Below are 26,541 nucleotides of genomic sequence, written 5' to 3' on the forward strand. Positions count from 1 at the left end.
TTTGCAGTGTTTCTTATTGTGTATCGGAACAAGTGCTTATCATGCCCCTGCCTTGGATAAAATGCTCTGTGCACCTGCAGAAGTTGAGGTTCGGCCATGGAGAGGAGCAGGGGGCTGTGTTTCTTGGCTGCTGTGCTCGCAGGTAATTGTATGATACTTGCATTTTCTCATGGGCTTCAAAAGCAAGGTACAAATGTGAAAACAACAGAAGAGCTATTAGGGGAGGGGATCTCTTTCCACGAAAAAGGAGAGAACAGGAATGGCTTTAACCCCACCTGAGGTGACTGTGCAAAGAAAACAGGGCTGGCTTGTTCAGAAAGACACCCCAGTCCAACAGCAGATCCAGCTCCTGTGCACCAGCACAGCCGCGCTGGGGTCAATGGGACCGTTCAGCTGCTGAAATGTGCCCTGTGCTTTGCTATTATAGTTTGTTCGCTGTGGTTTTGCCCCAGTATACCAGAGGTTAATTCGGCCTACAGTCTAGTAAAGGGACAATGCATCCTATTATGTTCGGAGGAGGGTGATGAAGCTGGTGAGGGGCCTGGAGCCCAAGTCTGATGAGGAGCGGCTGAGGGAACTGGGGCTGTTCAGCCTGGAGAACAGGAGGCCGAGGGGAGACCTGATCGCTGTCTGCAACTGCCTGAAAGGAGGTTGTAGCATGGAGGGGGTTGGTCTCTTCTCCCAAGCAGCAAGTGATAGGACAAGAGGAAATGGCCTCAAGTTGCACCGGGGGAGGTTTAGATTGGATATTGGGAAAAAATTCTTCACAGAAAGTGTTGTCAGACATTGGAACAGGCTGCCCAGGGAAGTGGTGGAGACACCATCCCTGGAGTGGTTCTTAGGGACATGGTTTAGTGCTAGAGTTAGGTTATGGTTGGACTTCATGTTTCTGAGGGTCTCTTCCAACCGAAACGATTTTAGGATTCTATGTTGCTAGAAAAAGCAAGAGGGAACCTCTGCAGCAAATGTCTTTGAAACGTATGAATGAACACAAACTGTAAAGGCTAATGTCATTACATTAAAAGGCCTGTGGTAATATTTTAGTTCCTTGCTTACATCATATTGCAGCATTTTCTAATCTAACTTCACAAAATTGGAATTGGGGTTTTTAAAAATCAATGGGGACAATTTTTTACATATGTAGTTCAAACTCCCTCTCTTAAGCTGCTGTTCCCATGGAAATTATCGTGAAAAGCAGCAAGTGGCCATACCTATTGCTAAATTCAGCTGCTGGCTTGCATTTCATATTCTGCATGTGTTTACAGACATGGTCCATAAATGCAGTGAAAATGATGTGGAGATGAAATGTTTTTTAAAAGTAGAGAAGGAAAATTGCATCTTCCCCCTTGCTACTATCCCATTTGCACTGCAATAGAGGTAAATCCAGGAACAAGGGATGAATGAAGTTATAGCCTTCTTCAGTTGCTCATACCTGCATGTGCTTATTTTCAAAATTTAAGATTCACAGTGATGATGGGAAAAAAAATAAATTAAACATTTTTTGTCTCCTGCTGGGGTAATGTTTTTTCCCTTGAACTAGCTTTTTCATTCACAATATCCCTCTTGTTAAGCATTTGAAAGTATTTTATTATACAAATGAGTTGATAAAACTCTCCTGTGAACTTATGCTATGTAAAATGATACCAAGTTAATAATACGCTGTAGTGCATTCAGTCGTATTCTTTGATTTCAGCATTGAAAACACCGATGTTGCATTTGACTCCCATTAGAAAAAACGAAACAAAACCAAATCTAAATGAAATGTGGTGGATTTACTCTGTTTTGTGCTTTGCCTGCCAAGGTGCTAACTGGAACATGCAAGGCACAGCAGGGCAGAGCTGCTGGACGCAGAAGCCGTGCGTTGACTGCAGAGCTGGGGCTTGGTCTGTCGTTTCTTTAGCCACTGTGGTTGCACAGGTTCCCTTTGAAATTCTTTCACTTCTCCCTCAATAAGGAGGAATACTTGGTGTATAGTGGCACAAAGGCACGGCAGTTATTTCCAGGGGACCTGTAATCTGTGTGTCTTTCTCACATTTGGCAGGACCCAGAGTATTCAGTGTTTCATTAGACCATTGATGAATTCTCCCTGATTTCTGCTCCAAGAAGAGAGAATGTAGAGTTTGCAGAGGGATGTTCATATTCCTATCACATATCAGAATTTAGGGCTTTTCTATGTGACAGATCATGGCCAGGGGGAACACCAGACAGAAATTGGCCAGCCTGTGGGTCATGACTGCCCACCCCAGAAAACAAAGGGGGGAGCCAAGGCTGCCTGTCTGGCAGCCGGCAGAAGTTAACAGGATTTTGCCTGTTAATTCCTGCCTCGCGAAGGTGGCACAAGGGGTTGTGGCAGGGAGGAGCCAGCTCTGCTGCGCATCCCCTGAGCCTCAGACCTGAGCGACAGGTGCTCCTGCATCAAACGGGGATGGAAGTTTTCTCTAAAGACACATGTAGACAGACAGCACTCAGCTCCTGCTTTGCTGCATTCCCATCCCCTCCTTGGAAATCAACTCTGACATCGCAGCATGATGGCATTTGCTAGTAAATCTACAGTTTTACTCTGTAAATTTTCCCAGTATATATAATTATTGCTTGTGCACATCTGCTTGTAAAGTTCTTTATTTGGAGAAGCCCAGACTGCATTGGCAATCACATTTTAAGCTTTTAAGCACACAACAGTCCGCATTAAAAAAAAAAATAAAGCAGAGGTATTAGTCATTTTATAGAAAAGAGCAATTATCTTTCAAGTAGATTTAGTATTTGAATATTGCTGTAATGACTAAAATGACATAAATTAACTTCAAAATAAGGATGCTGCCTGCAGTATGCCTGCTCTCTTTAAGAATATTTGATAACAGAGCATTCTATGGGCATAGCGGGGAGCCGGTCTCACGGTCCCCTGGCTCTCCGGAGGCTCACTCCATGCAGCGGAACCACAGGGCTTGACCTGCAGTTGCAGAAGAAAAAAGATTCAGCACCTTACTAAGAGGTTTTTGTCAGGATAACTCCGCAAATGACTGATTTGTGCCTTTTCTTTTACTGCGGGCATTTGCCCTTTACTCATAACCATACCTGTATGAATGCAAGCTACTAATGCTACCTAGATGTAGTAGTCGTATAATATAGAAATGAAGGCTGATACAAACATATATATAATCAGTATTTTTTTATTTCTATATGTCATACAGGTGCATACCGATTTCACATGTTTGTATCTATATATATATAACCTCTGTGTATAACTCGAGAGAGAATAAGTATACAGAAAATATAGTATTTTAGTATCTATAGCAGTTCTAGTCCTTACTGAAGTACGTCTCCTGTTTAGTGAGTCTGAAGTGTTATTCTGGTGCCTCACCAGTGGTTTAATTAGCAGGCTATTTAACTTCCCATGAGTATTTAGAATCATAATATTGCTTTGGTTGGAAAAGACTATAAAGATCATTGAGTCTAACTGTTAACCTGACACTGCCAAGTCCGCCTCTAAACCGTGTCCCTAAGAACCTCATCTACGAGCTTCAGCTGAACACCAGCAGCTCCGAGCACTGAAGGACGCAGACCCACTGCCTTGGCTTGTAAAAGAAACCGGTTGCTCTTGTCTTGGTCACGAGCAGGCGTGCTGCTCTGCCACCACCTGGGTCAAAACAATCATGCGTATTAGCCCCAAAATGGGAAAAAAACACAACCAAAAAAAGGATAAGTTGAATGTTTCCAGGGATGGATGTGGTTCTGAGCAACCTGATCTAGTTGAAGATGTCCCTGCTCATTGCAGGGGCGTTGGACTAGATGACCTTTGAAGGTCTCTTCCAGCCCAAACTATCCTGTGATTCTGCATTGTGGGTTGGTTTGTTGTTGGTTGGTTGGTTGTTTAACATGGTTCTGTGCTGCTCTGACTGCTTTTTCCCGTGCCCAGCCCTGGGTGGGTGCCTGGGCCAGCCCGCGCAGTGCCCCGGGGCCGTGGCGGTGCAGAAGCGCATCGACTGCTACCCCCAGCCGGGCGCTTCCCAGCAGGCCTGCGAGGCGCGGGGCTGCACCTGGTGTGCCACCGACGTGGCCAACGCTCCCTGGTGCTTCTTCCCTGAGGACAGTCCCTACGGCTACTCCCTGGGCGGGAACGCCGAGACGACAGCCAAGGGCTGGAGGTAAGAGTGCGCGGCTGCGTCGGTGCTGCGCTCCGGCACTGCCCGGCCACCGCCGCTCAGGGACCTTCCCCAGGCCGCTTTGCTGCAGCGCGCTCAGCTTGCAACGAGGAGGACAAGAGGTGTATTTCCCTGCGTGTAAGCCACGCAGAGCTGGGCTCCTGCACTCACATCGTGTCACTGGTGAGGAAACCAGGTTCTGGCATGGAGCGGTCCCTCTCCCTGGGAGCTGTGTCCCAGGAGCCCGCGAGGCACCCTTGCTTCAGGAGCTCCTATTTCATCCATTAACGGCAAGGAGAGCCTAAGCTAACCTCCCCTCAGAGATTATTTTTCTCAATACGTCAATGATTGTTTTTTTAAGAGCTGAGGTAGAATAGCCAGGTTGTCCCCTGCCCGCCGTGCCAGGGTGGCGGCAGGCAGTGAGTGGTGGCGGCGGGCGGCAGCGCGTGTTTCTGCCGCAGGGTAACGCTGAACAAGCGCCAGGCCTCCTCCCTCTTCGGAAATGACATTTCCCCCGTCGTCTTGGAAGTGGAGTTCCAGACCAGGGACAGGCTCCGGTTCAGGGTGAGTATTTGGGGGGCGATCACCTAACCAAAGCAACGCACGCTGAGGAAGGAGCTCACCTGCCGCCTCCTTGCCTTGCTCTAGCTCTACGACCCCAACAGGCAGCGGTTTGAAGTCCCACTTGAGATTGACTCCCCGGGGGTTGCTGCCGATGAGGCCAACTATGAGGTGGAGTTTGTGGATGACTCCTCGCGCTTCAAGATCAAGAGGAAAAGCACCGGCACAGTGCTGTGAGTACCAGATCTTGTTAACATCGCTTTTTGGAGAAATTAAGTGATGGGGTGAGCACTGTTTCCTCACACCCAGTTGTTCAGGTCTGTGTGATACAGGCGCAAGCGCCAATTGGATGTGGCTTCATGCAGATTTATGCTTCAAACCTGGAAAACTCTCATTGTTAGTAGAAGTATGTGCCTGTATAATGGGAGATTATCTACATGCATGAAGGAAAGATTATTAAGCAACTCAGCTTTTGAGGCTACAGTGTTACAACTTGGGATGCTGGTAGACTCAACTTGTGAAAGCACTGAACTAAGATTTCTGAAATTTAGGGTGCTGAAACGTGTCAGAAATTGAGCACCAAATGTCCTGACGCTCTCCGAGATGTAGGCCCAGGAAACCAAAGCTCAAACCCACAAAGACTGTAAACCTCTAACTTCCACTTATTTCAGTAAAGGGCATCTGAGGGTCTAGTTCGTCTCTCTGAAAAAATGCCGGCTGTATGTATCCTCAAGCTGCTACCGTAAGTTTAACTTCAGCAAAAGCTCCCCTCACAAGCAAATGTCAACAGCTGTCATAATTTTCCTATTTTCCTGGATTCCACCAACACATCTCTAGTGTGTAATGCTACTTAGCAAGAGAGTTTTTTGGAAGGAGCAGCTCCATGTGTCCCAGTCAAGGTGTGATCCTGCCAGTTGCATTCGGGGGTGCTACAGCCTGGCATTAGCAGCGGTCTGTGGCTGTCTGTGGTGACAAATGACAGGGTTACAGACCACTCTGTGTTATCATCACTGGACATAAGTGAGCGAAGGAGAGGCACAGAACAGAGAAACATGGGTATCGTTCCCATCTGGCTGTGGTTGTGTCTATATTAGCATTTTAATTCAGATCAGCAGCACCCTTTGATGTGAATCTCCTGATTATACCCACCTCTTGTGTGCTGGCTGACCTTGCAGTGCTCCTGAGGAGTGTGGATTTGGGTCCCTTCCACGTCACCTCAGTGAGACGTGTGCCCTGGGAGCACATGGGTGGGCTCTGGCTGCTAACAGGCTGCTGCAGAGCAAGCCCCCGAGACCCGTGCGGCCGCTGGGTGCCCAGCACCAGCTGTGCCCGTCTTGCAGCCCACCACTAGTGCGAGCACATTCCCAGAACGCCATTGGGATCCAAGTCATTAGTTTCATGCATTAGAAAATCTAACCCCAAATCAAGAAATTAAAAAAACAGCTCAGATTTCCCCCCGCCCGAGAACCTCACACACTCAAAATACAAGTATTATCTTTGAGAGCAATGTAAGGTTGGCTTAACATGTGCGATGCAGCCTCTAGAAAGGTTGGAGTCTGCAGATGGAACCACCACACTGGGTTTTTAATTCACTGCCCATCCTTTTAAATTACAGTCTCTTTGCATCTCTTTTCATACACATCACAGTCAATTCTGTAAAGTTTTCTTTTTGCAGGCTGTTGTAAATGGATGTATTACGCATTACTCCGATAACAAAAGTAATTTAATTCCTTGTTAGACTTAACGGCCTGGTGAAAACAGCGGGCTTATATTAAAGGCCCAATTTTCTTCTCTTGGTAATAAGAGATTTTTGTAAAGGCTCATTAATTGGAATGGTGATGCAAGAGGTGAATGCATAACGAGACATGGTGAGCAGCTCTCTCACGGCCTGTTCCTGTTCAGCCCTTCTTGTCTTCGCCCAAAGCCCAAGACTTTAGCCTAGCCAGGACATTCTCATATTTAGGACATCCTGGTTAAGGGAAGGGGCCTGCCATAAAGCAGAAACAAGGTTTGATCTGCCGAGCTGCCAAAAGCACAACTCCAGCGAGAGGCAAAGGAGCACAAGTTGGTTCCCGCTGAGGAGGTTTCCAGGAGGGCACATTCCCCAGACTGCCGTGGGCCCAAGGAAGCCTCCTCCATTCCCCCAGCAGTGGGGCACCCCTTGTCCCCCAAAATCTGCACTCAGCAGCAGCTCAGGCGTGCAGTGCAGCAGAGATGTGCTGCAGAGCCTGGGGAGGTAGAGGGCAGTCTTGGTTAGCAGCATCGATGCAGCACTCAGCAGTGATGCTCTGCCATCGAGCATCGCTGGTGGAAAAGTATATGCTGCCTCTGGGCAGGTAAAGGAGTTCTCCTGAAACCCAGCTGACCCCTAAAAGAGGAAATTGCAGGTGAATGTAACGTGCAGCTAATGGATTTTTATCTTGTGAACAATGGCAGTGCTGCTACTAAAGGATTCTTATCAGCAGAGACACAGAATTTTGCATATAAAAAGGGAAATTATGTTTCCAGAATTTTTGTTTCATGTGAAATGGCACAGCCGGTACTTACAGACTAAAGGATCACATCCTGGCAGGGAGCCATTCCTTTCACAGCTGAATCATATTTGGAGTTAAATTCCCTGTGTGAGGAGCAAAAATGCTCCCTTTTCATTTGCTTGCCTGTGTGTCCTGTCAGAGTGAATGAATGCAGATGCTCAGGGATACCTCCACAGCCTGACTTAGAGGGATTTGCAGCCTCCCCAGCCAACAGAAGAGAAGTGCAGATGGACATCTTATTTCAAAACAGGAAAGCAGGTTATATATCCTGGCCTAAAAGACATGGGTAGCTGCATTTTCTTGACTGGGAGGGATGAACCCTCAGCAAGCAGCACTACAGAAGTATCCCCACCGGTGACACCACCGGCTGGCTGGGTCTGGGGAGCACTGGTGGCATCTGGCACATTAAGTGGATTTTCATGTTAGTCCAACGTGCCCAAAGGCAGGTACGGATGCATGGGAGGTGAGTCTGAGTGTGCTCAGTGGCTGCAGCAAGGGCTCAGCAGGAACTGCTGCTGAGCATCTTCATTGTTGCCTGTACCCCGTCCCAGGTGCAGTCTGCAAAGACGGTGCAAAAACCCAAATATTTAGGGCTTCTTCCAGAGGTGAGAGCTGCTGCGCCAGGGCACCCAGCGTGCCCGGGCCAGGCATTGAGCTGCGCAGCTGGTGGGCTCCATGGCTGTGCCAGGTTAGGGCAGGCTATGTGGGCAAGTGTCCCTGAGAAACGGGCAAGCACCCAACACCTGGAGGGACGTCAGTCTCCTATTTTAAGATGTGAATGGCCATGGCCTTTCTGTCTCAACAGACAGCTGAATCAATCGACAATGTTCACATGCACGCAAATATTGCTCAGAACAGTTGATGTGGGTAGATAAAGCCTCTTCAACAGGTACTGCAGCTGCACTCCCTGAGTGTGAGTGGATAATATTGTCTACACCAAACTAAGTCCAGGTGCTCTGCTGGACCTAAGATCTCTGGGAAAGCCTTTCCCATTGTAAAGCTACCCCAAATCCTCAGAAATCTGTTTTACATGATGCTTCTTATCCCTCACCAGCAGCTTCACACTGCTAGATGACCCACCCCCCAAAAAAGCTTAAAATCCCTCATTATACCCAGAGTTCTCTGGCACAGCTGACCCAACCCATGTGGGGAGGGAGCAGCCTGTCCCAAGGAGAAACGTGGTATGGGTTTGGGTTGTTCTTTGAAGTCCATACTTGTGTTTCTCTCCCCTGCTTCCCATGGCGCAGTCTATCCCCCATCAGCGTCCCTGCGCCGCAGACTTTGCAGTGACGACGGAGCTGCCGGCAGGCTCCCCGCCTGCCTGCTCGATTTAAAACCCCATCCCAGCTCTGCCACTCATGCACACAAAGCCTCCTCCTCGTGAGGAATGATTTAATACCATGTTGGAAACATTTCAGGGGAGAAGCAGCGGAGACTCTGAGATATACCTGAATGTGCTTTGCAGGCTTTTCTCCCGCTCGCTGCGCACGAGGAGCATTTGCTGTAGCTGAGCTACCCTGGCACTGGCTCGAGGAGCGCAGGACAATCTCGGGGCTCCGTGCAATCACAACAACAGGGGAGAGGAATGAATTATGTGAGGGGAGAGCCATTAACGGCTGATTGCAAACCTCACGTGGAGCCAGGAGCAAGAATAAAAGGCCAAGTCCCGCTACATTTTCAGCTTGCTATGAGGTAATCAGGCAACAGCTGCTGCTTCGCCTGTATGGGGTGAAATTAGATGGGGTCATGCAGGTAAATGATCCACACGCTGCTGGGGGGTTCCGGGACCAGGAGCTCCTGGGCTGTCTCCCTTTCTCCTCCCAGTAATGCCTCTTGTCTTACCCCCTCTTACCTCCACTGCTGCCCTTTTCTCTGTCCCATCGAGTCCTGATCCTGCCCCTCTTCTTCACTCTCTCTCGCACTTCTGCTGTTTCACTGGTGGCCGGGAAGGTCCTTCCCTGTGCCAGCCATTCTCCAAGGCCATGGGGGTGAAGAGGTGTCACCTCCACGTGTTCACAGGTGAGGTACCGAGGATGTCAGATGAGACCCAGGGGCAAGCACAGCCCCTACTCCCATACAGATGACAGGTGTTCTCTCTTTTGCTGAGGGAAAACAGAAACCTGCAGTCGATTTAAGTCTGCAAGTCTTAGATTTGCACCATCAGGGACATGGACTGAGGCCTGGGTCTCCTGCCCCAGAGGTGAAGCTCCCAGACTACCGGCCTCAGGGAACCCTTGCCCACTCCCATGATGCTTGGAAAATACCCCTTTTGGCAAATGGTTATGATCAGTGGCAAAGTGTCTTGTCAAGAAATTTTTAATTGGCTTCAGTTTAACACATCCTCACTCACACTTTCCTAGCTGGTCTTGCAGCTCTACCGGGAAACTGGCCTGTCATTGACCAGGGCCCTACAGTAATAAAAACAGGAGAGAAAATACTGGGTTGAAATGAGGCAGACAAGGGAGCATGATGGAGCCTCTGCGTTATTTAGTGGCATGCGCTCTCCACTTGAGCGCTATTCTCTGTTCTGCTCCGGCCACTCGCAGCAGCGGCCACTGGAGGAGGCAGTATCAAGTGTGAGCATGAAGGGTTCAGGAAAGCAGATTTCCTCAAGATCAGAGAGTAAAAGGCCGGGAACTGTTTGCTTTAAGGCAGCAATAAATAACAAAGACATCCTCACTTTGCAGCCTGTGATTACTCTGTGGGACTCGTTGCCCCAGGGCGGTACTGACAGGGGAGGCTTAGCAGGATACACATTCATACATAATAAAAAAATCATCTGTAGAAAAAAACCAAACCAAAACAAACAACTATTTTTGTCTCTGTTTTACAACATAAGCTAATTTATGAAAACAGCCAGAAACTTCCTCCATAAGCGCATTATTGCAAGACTGGCTCTGAGTGACATCTTATGCCTTCCTCTGCGCTATCTGGCCTGGGCCATTGCTGGAGACAGGCTGCAGAGGGATGGACTATTGATCTGATTCTCCACTTTAATATCCGTTCTCCAACTGACTTTTTCATATGAATAATGGAAGGCAGATCATTTTTCCCAAGCTGGATAAGTGCTCCTTTCTCTCTGTTGCTCTCTATTTGGAATACCTCGTTTGCTATCACACTTGGGAAGCTATGGCACAAAGAACTGAAATCTAATCAAGATTAACCATGATTTCCAAAAAGGCTGCTGGAGAGTTCAGTTACAATTTTATTGATTCTGGTAGCAAGCACACACACCACTTACCATGAAGAGGTTTTTACATAGGCAAGGCTATTAGAATGATTTATAACACTATTGTCTTAAACTGCAATTTTGCTGAAAGCAACAGGAGCAAATTGTGTACATCATGGATAGCTTGCGTTTGGTCCTACTTTGTAAGAGCTGCTATTTTATTCTCCTGGTCATTAAGATTTATGTTATGTAGGTAAGAAGTATTGTAGGTATATCACATATCCAAATGTTTTTCAGAACAAAAACGAACCAGTGTCTATCCAGCCACTTGTAGGACATGCCCTGATACCATGACAATGAATACAATAGAAGTAGAGCAGAACTGTGTCAATAACTGCAAATATACCTTGCAATCCTTTCTTTTAAAATGCCACGTTTGTGGAAAATCTGTTGGTTACTCATGCTGACTTCCTCTACCTATTTGAAAAACCGCGTTAAAAATAAGATAAGCATATAAAAATTCTCTCTTGGTGTGCACTTTGCAGTTCAGTGGTGCCCCAAGATTTAACAGCTAATAAGGAATATGGCTGTTGTGAGACAGTGGAAACATTTTTCAGCAATCTGAGAGCAACAGAAATTCACGGCTCCTAAGCTGACGCTCCCCAGCACCTCAAGTGGGATGAGTCAGGTCCAAATGTATTTGAGGTTCTTCTGAAAACAGGGCCTATACTCAGTCCCTGAGGTGCCTTACTGTTTATAGGCAGCCTGTGCATACAGTGACAGCCTGTGCCCTCTGAAAAGGTATGACAAAGCTCTGCCAGGAGGCTGAGAGCCACTTTTCTGATAGATGTGTGAAATTTCCACCTGAAATTGCACACAGATAATACATATGACTTGCTCAGTTTCACAAGGCTATGGTTTCCAAAGGGTCTGCTGGCCAAGAAAAGCAGATGTTAGAGAGGACATTTTCTCCAAGCAGAACAGGTGTTCACACCTTAAAGTAACGAGTTCATTTCTCTTGGATTCATAGCAATAAGAAGAAAAAAAAAAAATCAAAAAAACCCAAACCTCTCCCAACAAAAAATGATTTATGAATTTCCAGACAGTGCATGATACGTATCCTAATGATGTATCATATGTGTGTCTCCAGCCTCCTAATTCTGGAGGTTTTATAAGACCTCTCAGTGTGTGCCACCAGCTGCTTGCTCACAGCAGGCAAGAGGCAGCGCTCCGAGCTGCTGCACGCACTGCCGTTATTGGTCTCCAATAAACTTCAAGCAGAGCAAAGTCGTTCAACGGGGTAAGTTGTCATGTCCAGTCTGTGTTACAGAGAACTGACGACCGCGCTTCTGAAAACCATTTTATACTGCCTTTTAGTCATCCCTCTCAAATGTCGTGACAATGTTAGTCATAAACCACATCTTCAACACGAGCGGGATGTTTTATCTATCTGCCCACCCACCTTCCTTCGGTTCTACTTCCCCAGCGTGCCGTAGTTACCTTTTGTCCTGTTGGCCCGAGAGCTGACTGCTGGATGTGAGACTGGTTCACTTGCTGGCCAGAAATGTTAATTTTCACACAGGTCTCTTGAATTCTGAATCATTCTCTTTTTTTTTTGCCTCGATATGAGGTTAAAAAAAAGAGAGGTTTACTTTTGAGTATAGTGCATGGTGTTAGGAAGAAAACTTCAGCTTTTGTCAGTCAGGCTTCCCAGACAGGCAGCAGGCAGCTGTTAGCAGGCAATGGGCCAGGCAGAGGTGTGGGGAGCCCAGTTTGCATTTCAACTGGCAGGAACGTTCCCACCACAGAGACACTAAAAGGTCTGGACTTTCCCCAATGAACATGAGTTCAGCTATTACCTCTTTTGCAAAGAAAAGGGTTCTTGTCTTCACAGGCTTTGCCATGTCTGACTGCTGGTAGGGGTTGAATTTCTGACAGTGAACAACTGCTCAACTGTATTTTTAGATTTTTTTTAGATTTTTAGATCCCTTCTGTTGCCCATTCCAGCACTGTTAGGTTTTGTAGGACTGTTGGAGGAGAGTCTTGCATATTCCTGCACACATGGTGTCATTTTATGCTCCCTCCTGTGTTGTTCCTTCTATCTGCTTTAAACCAGCAGGAGGTGAGGTGGGAGAAATATAACATTTTCTTTTACTGTCTCCAAGTGCTTAAGGAATGACAGACATTGTTTTTTCATTTAAGGGATCGCTCTTGGCCAACACAATGCAAGCAAACACTGATAAAGTAGCACAAGAGCTCACCACAGTGTGCTGATGAGTGTGAGGGCAGCTGCCTGGGAGTGGAGGCAGAGAGGTGCCAGGGGAAAACCTGTCCATGCTCTCTCTCAGATGGAGAAGACATAATGGTGCCCGGAAAAAAGAGACAGTCATTATTGGTCTTTTTATGTCACATTTAATGCTATATGTAGTGCATGGCTGTTCTGGCAAGCGTTGGTCTAACAACAGATGAGGCCGACAGCAAGCGATGGCTGACAGCACAGCACAGGGGGCTCCTGGGGAGCCCAGCAGTGGAGGGGGCAGAGCAGGGCCCTGTTTAGGTGATGCCATGTAGAAGGCGAGTGACAGTGGCCCAGGGGAATGCATGAGATATGACATGGTTTCTCTGTGTCATTTTAAGATGTGATGAGGAAGAGAGGTTGCTCCTAGGGCTGTAGTTTGGACCACCCCAGTGAACCTTCTGGGCAGAGAGAGGACTTGCTGAGCAGGAGCACTTTTAATGCCATGGTAACACTGACTGCTCTCATGATGGGAAATGTCAGTGCTGTAATGTGGGTACCGTGACCGTACAGAGCCTCATGTCCTCTGAAGAGACATCATGGAGAGTGCTCAATGAGTTAGGACAGATATTTAAGCTCTTCCCAAAGCATTTCCCCTCTGGCATCCTTTGCTTTTTGCATAACCCCGTAGTCTGCTCAGAGCAGTGACCGTGCCTGTCTTGTCATGGAGTAGAGCTACGTGACAGCGCTTCTTTGGACAGGAATACAGCTCCAGAGCCCATCCCTGTTCCTGCACAGCAGCAGCCTCTTGCAGAAAGGCTTCTGTTCGCCCAGGGCTGGATCTGATTCTCAGGTACATTTTGCATACGTTAACCTTCCTATAAGAAAATAACCTTATTCAGTACAGCGTGTAGGTGGAGGAGATAATGGGAGGGTTTCTGCTTGCAAACAACCAAGTCAAGACTTAGATACAAATTCTTACTTTTCCTGCTTGTGAGAAAGGTCAAACAGATTTTTCAAAAATACATAGACCCTTCAATACATGTGGTTGCCTTAGGACTTGTCTAGGACACTTCAGGAACTGCTTGTGCCTGCTTTTTGCATGGAGAGGCAGCAGGGTCCCTTGGACCCGCCTCTGGGCACCCCTGTGAGTGGCTGTCCTTGGTTCCCCGTGGGGAGAGCAGAGCTGCTCAAGGCTGGCATGGTGGAGCAGCAATACCCTCCCAGTCCTCCCAGCAGCGGTGACTTGTCCCCAGGCAGGAGAGCCAGTGGCGCTGGCAGCAGCCACGGCTCACCAGGGAGAACCGCCCTCGCAGGGGTAGCGCTGCTCCCCACCCACACAGCCCATCTTCCGCTTCCCCGATTTACCGGTCAATTTGATCGACCATTTAATTTTTTCAAAATCATTGACAAAAGACCATTAAAAGGAGGGTTATGCCACTTCTATGCTCTATGGCTTTGGCTCATTTATTTTAATTAGCTGTAACAAATTCACGGTTAAACAAGGCTCGAGAGGGTGCTATCTAAATGTGGCACTCATGGCATACACAGTACCATTAACAAAACACTTCTCCACAGCTTGACTATGTTCTCCTCCATCTAGTTTACAGCTCATTATAGCACTAGAGATAGGAAACAAAATGTAACACCTAATTAAAATGTGAGCCTGTGTCCACAGATGATTCAATAGAAATAAAGTCATTAAGCTGGCAAGAGAAGCAGGAGAGAGTCATCACAATAAAAACATCTCATTCAAGCAGAATCTGGAAGAAGCTGCCCCTCTGCTTTAGGCACCTGCATAAAGTCAGGGGTAACAAGAGCGTTCAGGTCCTGATCCAGCAAAACGTTAAAAAGTAAAAACTGGTAACAACTAAATGTCTGTTATTCTCATTAAGGATTCTGAACCCCACTGCGTAATAACAATTTTTAGCCTGCCCTGTTGGTTGTCATAGAAATAGCACAAGCAACCATTTATTTTGGTAATAGGATTATAGATAGTGTCTTCTGTTATTTTAGTTGTTCCTTTCAAAATTATACCAATGCATTTTATTGTATAAGCAGATGAGATGTCTGCAGCCATTGCAAGATGAATGTAATGTGTGTTAGGTCAAGCATGTTAGAGGCGTGCATAGAATTTAATATTTTTTTAATATTGTTACTCTCCAAAATACAGAAACAGTATAAATAGCCAGCTGTGAACTTAAAATGATGCATACCAAAGATAAGCAAACTAATCAAGTCTCCCTCTATTTGTTGCAGGTGGGACAGTCCCCTGGTTGATCTGTTTTTCTCCAACCAGTATCTTCAGATCACCACTACTGTGCCATCCACCTCAGTGTACGGGTTTGGTGAGCAAGAGCACCAGTCCTTCAAACACAGCATGGACTTCGTTACCTATGGCATGTTCAGCAGGGATCAGACACCTACGGTAATCCACTTCATGCAGCACTTTGTCCTAAACTGTATCACCAGAGGGAGGTGGCGAGGTGCAGTTTTGCTAATGTGAATTGATGGCAATCATGGAATGTGATGGGTTTTGCAGGTGTCGTAAGTTTTAATTAACTGACAAACCATGACTCATTTTGAGAGGACTCTGAAACCTTTCATCAGAAGCTTTCTCACAGTGCAGTTAGTTTTCAGGAAAAAAAAAATATTTTGTGTGCCAAGATCCTGGATCAGGAAAGCATTTCGTGTCATGCTTGGATCAATCCCTGTTCATTTAAACAAGGTGCACTTCAGCAGGGTTCATTAAATGTGTGGCTAAACTGGGGTCAGTGGTTAATGAGTCTATTTTAACTAGCAAAGCAGTTCTTACTCATGCCATTTGGCAGGGTTTGTCAGAATGTGGAAGGTTTAACTGAGAGAGACTAGAAAGAAGCATAGTGATGATGCAGAAAACCTAGCTCTTTTTTACCAATTTGACTTCACACAAGTTAAGATGAAAAAATCCCCAGTCTTTCAAAGCAAGTTTCTGACTATGAGAGAATTTATTTCCTTGTCTTTGCTTATGTAACTAGCTGACAAAAACTATGAAAAATAGCCAAGTCAAGCCATACTTAATGCACTGTTTATGTTTCAGCCACTTGCCAACCTCTATGGAGTTCACCCTTTCTATATGTGTGTAGAAGCTGACTCCAATGCCCATGGTGTTCTCCTTCTGAACTCCAATGCACAAGGTAAAAAGACATATGGATTCCCTATATGGATGCATATAAAAGCATTGTAGGTTAGTAAATATAAAAAACTGTTTTATTGATTGCTTTTTCAGTGTGGTACAAATATAAGTGACTGTTCCATAACTGAGGTTCCAGGAATTACTATAAAATTTTCAAAGGGATTTCATTAGAATGACTGTTTAACAAGGTAATGTATTTTCAGTGAAAATATATGATTACCTTTTTTTTTGAAAATAGTTGCACATACAGGGAAAGGAGAAGGTGGAAGAAATTTCCTCTGGGATTGGCATAACTGAATCAAATCAATTTAAGTTAGTCCTATATTCTGTCTGTGGAGAATAGTTTTGTGCGTTGCCATGGTCACCTTACTGTATTAATCCAGTGGTATAATTTCAGAAAAGGAGAATCTTCACGCAGTCTATAAAATCATTTTCCCCTGGCAGGCAATGATTTCCAATAAGAGGATTAAAATAGCATAGACGAACCCTAAACACAAGCTTGTGTTTCCTTTTTATATAAACGAAACTGAGACAAATGGATCTGCGCAATCTCCTCTGTGTGGATTTCTATGATTTATTGCTGCACAATGCCAATCTGAAAGCAGAGATTACAGAAACAGTGGGCAGCTGCTAGCCTGTGTACAGGTCCTGTTTGCTCATCCAGTTGTACCCACAAGGCGTCAGGTACTGACTTGAACTTGTAGCCACCTCTGCCTGGGGATATGTTTATGCACAGAAGAGTGCAGTGTGCATACACCTAGAATAGGATTGGACATTTCAGTTAGAAGAGACCTACAATGATCATCTAGTCCAACTGCCTGACCACTTCAGGGCTGACCAAAAATTAAAACGTTATTAAAGGCATTGTCCAAATGCCTCTTAAACACTGACAGGCTGGGGGCATCAGCCACCTCTCTGGAAAGCCTGTTTCAGTGTTTGACCATGCTCTCAGTAAAGAAATGCTTCCTTGTGTCCATTCTAAACCTCCCCTGGCACAGCTTTGAACCATTCCCATGCATAGTGTAGAGCTATTTTGTACTGAGAAACTGTGTGGGTTTGTTTGTTTTTTTTTTCCCTTTCAGATGTTTCTCTGAGTCCAGACCCATCCATAACTTTCCGCACTATTGGAGGGATTCTCGACTTCTATGTCTTCCTTGGACCCACTCCTGAAAATGTAGTTCAGCAATACACAGAGGTTAGTAGGAAGGTCCATATGGCACATGGGGGAGTGTATTGTGATAAACAGTATCGAGAACAGGACTGTGTTAAACGGATGCAATGGTTAGAAAGAAATTTCTCCAAGCTTACTCTTCCCCGGGCTGTGATAGTTTCACAGTCTTCACTATGTGACTGTAACTGTGTTTTGACGCTGTGGATAGAGAAAACAAAACAGACAGGGAACAGATGATAATGTTTGGGAACTTTACATCTGCTGGACTTTCAGAGATTTGGAATGACCCTCAAAGGCTTCAAGTCTTTATTTGCCAGTGGAATTGTCTGTTGATTTTGGACCCATCAGCCTGGTTTTTTACTAACAAAAATCCATGTAATTGCACTGGAGAGCATAGGTGTCAAAAACATATTTACTACTGTCTCACAGAGCATAACTACTTGCTTTGCAATTGCCCAGTGTTTTCCAGAGAACTGAGGGTACACATGCAAACAGCTGTTTTGGGAGTGTGCATGCAATTCTTATTTAGTGAGGGCTGCCTAGAAGAAAGTGGCAGGTGGCACGTTCTTCCTGGTCACCAAATGCCAGGTGGCATGTGAACTGAGCACTTGCACAGAATAATGCCACCTCAGAACCAAACCCTGCATAAAGAAACCAGCGCCAAGCCTAAAGACTATAGAGCAAAGCTGAGAAGGGGCATGTCGCTGTCAGAATGGGGGTTCATGTGTGCAGACTCTGAGGATTAAGCTGTCACCGGAGACACTGAGCAGCCTGCCCTAGGGCATCCCAGAGCCAGGCAGCTGGAGCTCCCAGTGAGATGTGCACATGCTCTGCCTTCCTCTTCACAGCCCCACTGAGGGGCATGAACTCTGATTTTCAGCAAACATTTTGTCTTTCCTGGCTTTTTAAAGCCTCCATTTTTAAACCTTGCCTTCTTTTAACGTGCCTGCAATAGGAACAGAAATATTGTCATTTGGACCAAGGGAGAAGATTTAGGAGGATTTAGGTCACAAGGAAAGTATTGCCAGGTTCTGTTTTGGTGACGGAAGGAAGAAGCTTCATTCATGCCACTGTTTTGGGAAGGCTGGAGTGTCCTCAGGGTGGTGGGCTCTGCTAGTCCTTCCATTTCAAAGCAGAGGTTCAGGTGATGTCTCCCAGAGAGGTGGGAGGCTGCCAGTGCCCCTCTGCATCCTAGAGAGGGAGTGACTGCTCCATCTCTTAAACGTCTCTCCAGCTGCCTCTGCATGTCCTCCCCACCAGCCACCTCTGACTCCAGTGCCACAGACTAACCAGCAAACTGGGTTTTGAACTTACACATTGGCAATCAAACTAAAAAGAAAAAAACCAACAACAACCACCAAAAAAGAAAAAGCAACGTGACTCTCCCTAGCTGCAGCTGTGATCCCTGCAATGAAAGCACCTATTTCAGGGGAGTCGCTGCAGCAGTGCAATGGTGATTAGAGCCATCCCCGTTTCTTTTCAAAGTCTGTCGCTGGTTTTTGAAGGCAGCGGTTTTGTGGCTTAGCAGGTGGCCAACAGCTGAAAATAAAATGAGTTCTCACTCCCCAGCTGATGGGTACTGGCAGCTCACTTTCCACCCCTGCCTCTCTGGAAATGGAGCTGGAGCAAAGAAAACAAGGTAAAGGGGAGCTGGTGGGCGTCCCCTAACTAGACATGTCACATGCCAGGACAAAAAAATCCCCTGTTCTGTGCTCTTTGAGCCTGCTCTCAGCTCTCTAGGGAATCTTAAAGAATGCATGGTAGCAATTTCACAGTGAAATAATAACTTCTTCAGTAAACATCCTGAAATTCCCGGATTGCAAATGTTACAATTACCATATTATTAGTCTCTAGGGTAATGATTTGGCTTTTATGTACAAGATATGTGGGAAGATGAAGGAGACAGAAAAGACTTTATTTTTCAATTGTATTTTCTGTTGCACTGAGAGGACTCTCCTGTGCGGTCATTGTCATGCCCCAGGGAAGGAGAGGGGGCGGAAAGGAGCAGTGTGACCGATGACTACAAGGCACAGTGCAGCAGCATTGCTCAGCTCTCTCAGCTGCTTGCATGGATCTCCTCTGGGAAGTGGTGTTTTGGGAGCCCCCAGCTGCAGGGGATCCTGGTGGGGTCAGCCTGCCCTGCTGCAATGAACTTGAGGGAATGGCACCTGCCTCCTGCCTCTGTGAGCATCTGCCCGAAGCCACTGCATGGGGCTTTCTGCAGGGGCCACCCATTGCACCCTCTCCAGGATGGCCCCAGTGGTTTGGCAAGGTGGTCAGATGCCAGCCGAGGCATGGCCATTGAGAGCAAGTGAGCCGTGTCCAGAGCAAAGTACTCCCCACCTTTCCCAAACATTTTGTGCTGTTGCCTTCAGTGCCACTTTAAGACCTGCGCAACCCCTCTGCCCCCTGCCATGCTTGTTTCTGTGAAGGATTTAGAAGCTTAGCTCTGCTCAGTGCTTTTATGCAGCTCCATCCAAACCAGTGAGTTAGGACAGCTTTGTAACGAAGCTCTTTACCGGGTCTCTGCAGTCCGCAAGCTTTCTCCATGCACCTCTCCAGGTTGCTGCCAGCACCCAGGGGTAGCCCACGGGCCCTTGCCCAGATCCACTGCTCCGTGGCTGACTGGGGGCAGTCAGGCTGTGCCAGGTGTGAGGCTCCCTGCATGGTGACCAGGGCTGATTGTGGCTGCCCTGCCAGGGCCACCAGCCTCTCTGTGCATCCTCTGGGTGAGGACATGTGGCGTTGAAAGCCATGGTGGCCCCAACTGCCAGCATGGCCGAGGATAATCTGCTTTAAATGGGCTCTAGGGGTGATGCAGGGAGTAGGAAGGGAGCAGAGAGCTGGATGCCAGCACCACCGTCCCCCCTGCTGTGTCCTGCGCAGAGCAGAGCTGGGCTGTAGGACGAATCCTGCCAGTGACACCACAGTGCCACAGCAGTGAGGGCAGTGACAGGGCACGTGCTGAGCATCGCGCGGTGGGAAGGAGAAACCTCCTTCCTGATTCCTCTGCTCCCCCTTGTCTCTGAGCTCGGCTGTGAGGAATGCTGCTCCTGGCGCATCAGAGACAGTCCTGCCACAGCTATATATATATTTGACAGTAATCACATTTTTCTCCTGCTACAGAAGGGGTCCAGTATGCAGAACAGTTATATAACACAAGTCTCACTTTTTAAGGCGAACACTTCAGTTTGCAGGAGGATGGGAAAAAGCAGCAATAAGCTAAAGGGCTCAGCCATTGAGCTGAGCCTAGCTGGGGCTCTACAGCCAGACCTAAACCAGATCACCCTTGCCAAGTCCACAGTTGGCCTTTCTGGACAGAGTAACAGTGTGTAGGAGCAGCATATGAGCTCCATACTAAGATACTCATAAACGTTATAGTTCAACAAATGGACATTTAACAGCTGTTGGATGGAGTGAAGGCCATGAATTTGTTATTTTATCACAAATTTTCCGATGACAAGCTTTAAGAGAGCATACTGCATGTCTCCTGATTCTGTTTTGAGAGCAAATTGCTGGTTTACTTCCTCATTATAGATTGTAGGGTAGTTCTGGGTGGAAGAGACCTCAGGAGGTCTCTAGTCCAGTCTCCTATTTGAGATGATTCAGTGAGAGTCTCACAGTTGAATATAGACTAAGCAGCTGATAAGTGTTTGTGCAGCAAAGAACAAGGTTTGAAGCCCTTGGCATTGAAAGTTCTTAAAATTTTTAGACTCCTGAGGTTGTGAGCATCTTTTTAATGGTTCAGCATTTGCAGGGCCTTTCTTCTTGCTCTTCTAAAACAAAGTTCAGCTTCTGTGCATAGACTTTGAGTGAAGGTTACCCCCTGCCTGACTAGATGCCCACAGCACTCACCTGCCTGCCTCAGCCATAGGAGATGAGCTGGATACAGATATCTGGGCCACAGGAGCGCCCGTGTGATGTAGCCATAGTGTGACTATCCACACACACTATTTCTGTGTCTAAATTCAGAGCATTAGCCCACTTGGATTTTTATAGTTTCCTCCTACAGCTCTTCCTTAAAGAAAGGAAGTTTAAGCAAATATCAAGCTTCAAGAGTCATTTTATATGGATAATTAGGCTGTAAGATTAGCAATCTTTCATGTTGATCTCCTGTACCTGCATTGCTGGAGATGCTGGCTCCTTTGTAAGCATGGGAAAGCATATCTTTACAGCCTCTATCATGTATAGGGCATAACTCTTTAGTCATCTCTCTCACATCAAAGTCTTTGGTCATAATGTTAATAGAATAGGATCTTGATTCACTCTATAGCATTTATAACTTAGTTGATATCCTTAATGCTCATAGTAATAATGTGATTCCTCCAATAACCCAACACAGGGAAAGTGAATACATATCACCTGCTCCCTGGGCACAGATTTTAGCTGTTAGATATATATGTTTCCACTGAAGTTTGTTCTTACTGCAAAATGCTTCTGGAGTTCCTCCTAGATTCATCAGCTCTCAGGTGCATCTGAAAAAAGTGAAAAAATAATTACATAATGACAAGTTATGTAAACCTGAAAAAACTCACAGTGAATTTATTAAACAACACCAGGAGTTATTTAAGAACCAAGTGCAGGAGGAATTGAGGTACAGAAAATAGGATCTATTTTTTTTTTCTGCTTCTGCATTACTGTATCTTCCCATTTTTTTTCTCAGTTTGGATACTCCGTATGTTTGCTGTTTCTGCCTTTGTCATTTTCCTCTCTTAGTTCCCCTGCCATACCTCATTTACCTTTTCTGATTCTATGGGAGTCAATTTTGCCAAGCAGGCTTTCTCTGCCTACTGCATTTTATAAGCATTTGTATGCAGAATGCAATCTGTATGAATTAACTAGATCCTAAATATACATAAAATCCAACATGAGTTTTCAGGTTTGCAAAATTACATTCCTGCCTCTGCTGATCCATCTGCAAGTAGGTACCATATGTCAGTTACTTTATCAGGAAACTTCAGGGGGATCCATTAGAGAGAGTCAGCAGCATAATTATAAAAAAAGAACATTTGTTTTCCCAGCTGCCCTGTTTTCATCCTTCCTCTTGAAATGTTCTGCTGATTTCAATTAAGCTCACCATAGATGCTCCAGCCTGGTGAACCTGGGGAACTAATTGCTTTAAAACTTAAAGCCTTGCTTGCAAGGTGGATTTTCTTCAGTTAGTTCAGCTATAATCTCAAACTCCTCAAGGGATGCTGTAATGAAATACTGCCTCACCATGGGGCAGCTCTGCTGTCTGCAGGTGAGACATCACCTTCAGGTAAGGGCAAGCGGCCAAAGCTCAGCAAACCCCAGCGCTGGGGACATGGCCTTTGGGAAGGACCCTGGCTGGCACACCAGTGGCCACGGCTCCACCATCAGCCCTGATGGTGTCATCCTGGGTGCTTGACAGAGCATGAGGGCAGAAGCAAATCCCCTTCCAGCTCTTGAACTGCTTTGTATTGGCGATGTCTCAGGCTGACTGTCCTCCCCAGCCAGGAGCAACCTGGCGTGTTGCAGGACCCGGAGCAGGGCTCCCTGGTGGTTCCTCCTGCCTCTGCCCAGGCTGGTCACCCCCACAGCAGTTCCCATTTCCCAGCCCGCTCGGGGAGAGGCAGCAGATGCCAGGCAGGCATCCTGCCAGGGCACCTGGCTCTGCGTTCAGCCGCAGGATTAGTATTTATCAGCTGGTTGTCCCTCTTCCTCTTTTCCAAGAGGAGAAGCCTATGCACAAAACATTTTATTTCATTAGGAATTTCTTTTGGTTTTGTCTGTCTTTTTAACATAGTTTGTAGAGGTCACTCTGTTTACTGTTTGCAGTAGAGAAAGCAAGGGCAAAATGTGCATCTGCTTTAGAAGCACAAAGTGGTGGGGTTCAAAAAGCTCATCTTGCAGCCTTCACTGGTCTAAAACAAGCTCTGCTGCTGCCTCAGATTAATTTATCCTTAATATGGAGAGTGCAGTTGCGACAGAGAAAGCAGACTTCTTGCCCTGAGCCTTGCCGTGCTCTGCTGGACACCTTGCTGCTGGCTGACAGGGCGTCTAGGAGGTTGTCCCGAGCCATCGCACCCTGGTCACCTGGCCATGGGAAAACCCAGCAGAGCTTGAAGGATGGTCTGGGGAATCAGGTGCATCCACACAAACTGGAAATAACTAATGACATGTGTAACTAGATGACACTGCATCATGGTAGCAATGGTGTGTCTCTGCCCACTGACCTCCGCCTGCATAGTTGGGGGTCACCTCCATCTGTCCAGGACCTCTCCTGGCAAGGGCGCAGCAATGCATAGTGAAGGTGAAGTGCAGCAGCACTGGGTCTTGCTGCTGACGGCTGTGTTTCCTTCCTCCTAAGGGCTTAGCCTCCAGCTAAGGTGGAGGTCGAAGCAGGTGTTGAATAGGCTGAAGTGAGTCCAGTCTGGTGGAACGGGAGGAGCAGCAGGCATCCAGGGGAGGTGCGCTGCTCAACCAAGCATCTGTCCTGGGGGCACTCAAACTATTAATCTCAACAGTTGTTCTGGCCTCTTCCTGCTTTCTGTTAGGTGAGACAGCAGCAGCCCAACAGGAGAAAGCACGTTGTATAGCCAAATTTATAATGCTTAGTGCGTGAAGTTCACCTATCTGTACACGAACCGTTCTAGTTTGCAAGCATTTTACCCCACGTGCTCCCCCAGCTCAGATGCATTAAAACATCCTCTGCTTATCCCTGCTTTTCTCCTATCTGTTTTTGTGTTCAGTGCAGTTTGCATGTTACAGAATCAAAGAATGTTAGGGATTGGAAGGGACCTCAAAAGATCATCTAGTCCTATCCCCCTGCCAGAGCAGGAACACTCAGATGAGGTTACACAGGAATGTGTCCAGGTGGGTTTGAATGTCTCCAGAGAAGGAGACTCCACAACCTCCCTGGGCAGCCTGTTCCAGTGTCTGTCACCCTCACTGTGAAGAAGTTTCTTCTCAAATTTAAGTGGAACCTCTTGTGTTCCAGCTTGAACCCATTACCCCTTGTCTTACTGTTAGTTGTCACTGAGAAGAGCTTGGCTCCATCCTCGTGACACTCACCTTTTATATATTTATAAACATTAATGGGGTCACCCCTCAGTCTCCTCTTCTCCAAGCTAAAGAGACCCAGTTCCCTCAGCCTTTCCTCATAAGGGAGATGCTCCACTCCCTTCATCATCTTCATTGCCCTGCGCTGGACTCTCTCCAGCAGTTCCCTGTCCTTCTTGAACTGAGGGGCCCAGAACTGGACAAAAGATTCCAGATGTGTTCTCACCAGGGCAGAGTAGAGGGGGAGGAGAACCTCTCTGGACCTACTAACCACCCCCCTTCTAATACACCCCAGGATGCCATTGGCCTTCTTGGCCACAAGGGCCCAGTGCTGGCTCATGGTCATCCTGCTGTCCACCAGGACCCCCAGGTCCCTTTCCCCTACACTGCTCTCTAACAGGTCATTCCCCAACCTATACTGGAACTTGGGGTTGTTCCTGCCCAGATGTAAGACTCTACACTTTCCCTTGTTATATTTCATTAAATTTTTCCCCACCCAACTCTCTAGCCTGTCCAGATCTCGCTGGATGGCAGCACAGCCCTCTGGCGTGTCAGCCACTCCTCCCAGCTTGGTGTCATCAGCAAACTTGCTGATAGTACACTCAATTCCCTCATCCAAGTTGTTGGTGAATATATTGAATAATACTGGCCCCAGAACTGACCCTTGAGGCACTCCACTAGATACAGGCCTCCAACCAGACTCTGCCCCATTGGCCACGACTCTCTGGCTTTTGATGTTCCACCAGCTCTAGCATCTCTAAATTATTTTAGAGAAATTCCAAGTTCAGCATTGCTTTCCCAGGTCAGATCCTTACTGGAGAATATCCTATAGAAAGATGAACCTTTATGCACTGTGAGGTCTAGAGAGCTTGGCAATGCAATTGATACAGAGTACCAGGAGAGTCTTGTTTTATTTAATTAAAGTAGATGGGGTTTCGCTGCCAATATCTGTTTTATTCTTTTTCATTTCTTAGCATAATTACCTCTCTGTGGAGATCCACGAGGAAATAAAGGAGGAATAGTTATTTGGCCAAAGGGAGTCAATAGCTGCAACTGATTAATAAGCCGTGGGTTCTTACTGACTACTTGATTTTCATGTACTGTCTGCAAGGATGTGAGAAATACTGAATGAAGGTTAATTGCATGGGTTCTAACAGTTTAATATTGGAGTAAGGATTTCAGGAGGTGTCCCACAGAAAACACCAGTGTGTACTATTGAGGCAATGCCAAATTTCAGCTTATTTCTAGAACAGCAACATCATGGTGCTCGCTCCTCGTCCCAGGTTGCCCGAGCAGCTCTCACTGGGAGAAAAAGAGCAGGATGCCTTGCTCCCCTCTGCTCTCAATCCAGTTTCCTCATGCAGTTTACAGCTGGATTACGTGGAGCCAGTGGAAATCAAATATTTATAAAATCATATTTAACTCATTATTTCATGTTTCAGTTGAGAATTTTGGGACCAAACAGTAACTATGACCTTGAGGAGGTTTGTCAATGACTGGCAACACAGTGCTGTGGTCCAGCAATAAGAGCACTCAGTCATAAGTAACTGAATTTCAACAGAGTGGTGTGTAAATATAATTAAAACTTCAGAGAGCACAAATAAACATCAGACTCCTGATGAGTTAGTTCAGCTGGATGCGACGAGAAATTAGCAAAGCTGATGTTGCTGTGTAGCATCAGGGATTTGCCTGCTGTTGACCACAGGGTTTGTGGACTCGGCACGGGTCAGGCAGTGTGAGGCTCTACGCAGGGTTTCTGCCGACATGAATCACGTAAGTGAAGGCATGTGCCGCAATGCAGAGGCTGGGACCTCAGTGAGACCCTCATTTAATGTTAATCTGAGTTTTATACATCATATCTTCCACTGGAGTGTTCTCACAAGTGATGCTCACTGTGAGTGTCACTCAGAGCCCCTGTTCAGGACAAGGGTCCACCAGAAGCACTGTTTGAAGCCAAACATGCTGTAGTGAGCTATTCTGAGAAAGGAATGGATATTTCATGAGTGTGTGACACCCGTGCCCTGACCTTCATGGCATAAATGAACTGGGAGTCTCTCCTGGTGTTTCAGAATAACTTCTCTCTCCAAAATCTTCATCTCACCCTTTGCAATTCTGTATTCCTCATGCCTGCTGTAGGCCATTGGACGCCCGCACATGCCCGCTTACTGGTCCCTGGGATTTCATCTCTCCCGATGGGGTTACGGCAGCATCGATGTTTTAAAGAAAACTGTCAATCGCATGCACTACTATGATATCCCATACGTAAGTATCAGTTTTTCACTGTGTATGCTAATTTTATAATCCAAAGCGAGATGAATAAAATTATAATAGAGGAAAAGTGATTATCCTGCCAAGAGAACTGTAGAATAAAAGAATGTTCATAATCTTATGTAGTGGTTTTTCATGGAATAACTTTATAACGCTTAAAAGAACATTCGAAGTGGGCTTTGAATGTGAAGTTTAAGTGTTGCTCTTGGCTGCATAGCAGGTGATTCTGGTGTTGATTTATTGTTATGCAGTATGAAGTGCTAGC

The 26,541-nt window shown here is 46.5% G+C and overlaps 1 protein-coding gene across 1 annotated transcript; it reads left to right on the forward strand.

Annotated features, from left to right (window-relative positions):
* Positions 1 to 96: 96 nt before the first annotated feature.
* On the forward strand, positions 97 to 25,030 carry LOC135984501 (sucrase-isomaltase, intestinal-like). Its single transcript, XM_065626845.1, has 8 exons — positions 97 to 142; positions 3,914 to 4,142; positions 4,601 to 4,703; positions 4,788 to 4,933; positions 14,899 to 15,067; positions 15,719 to 15,815; positions 16,897 to 17,009; positions 24,983 to 25,030. Exons 1-8 carry the CDS (start codon positions 97 to 99, stop codon positions 25,028 to 25,030), a joined length of 951 nt encoding a protein of 316 aa, XP_065482917.1.
* Positions 25,031 to 26,541: the final 1,511 nt, after the last annotated feature.

This window comes from Caloenas nicobarica, chromosome 1, assembly GCF_036013445.1.
Source record: "Caloenas nicobarica isolate bCalNic1 chromosome 1, bCalNic1.hap1, whole genome shotgun sequence".
Classification (NCBI taxonomy): domain Eukaryota; kingdom Metazoa; phylum Chordata; class Aves; order Columbiformes; family Columbidae; genus Caloenas; species Caloenas nicobarica.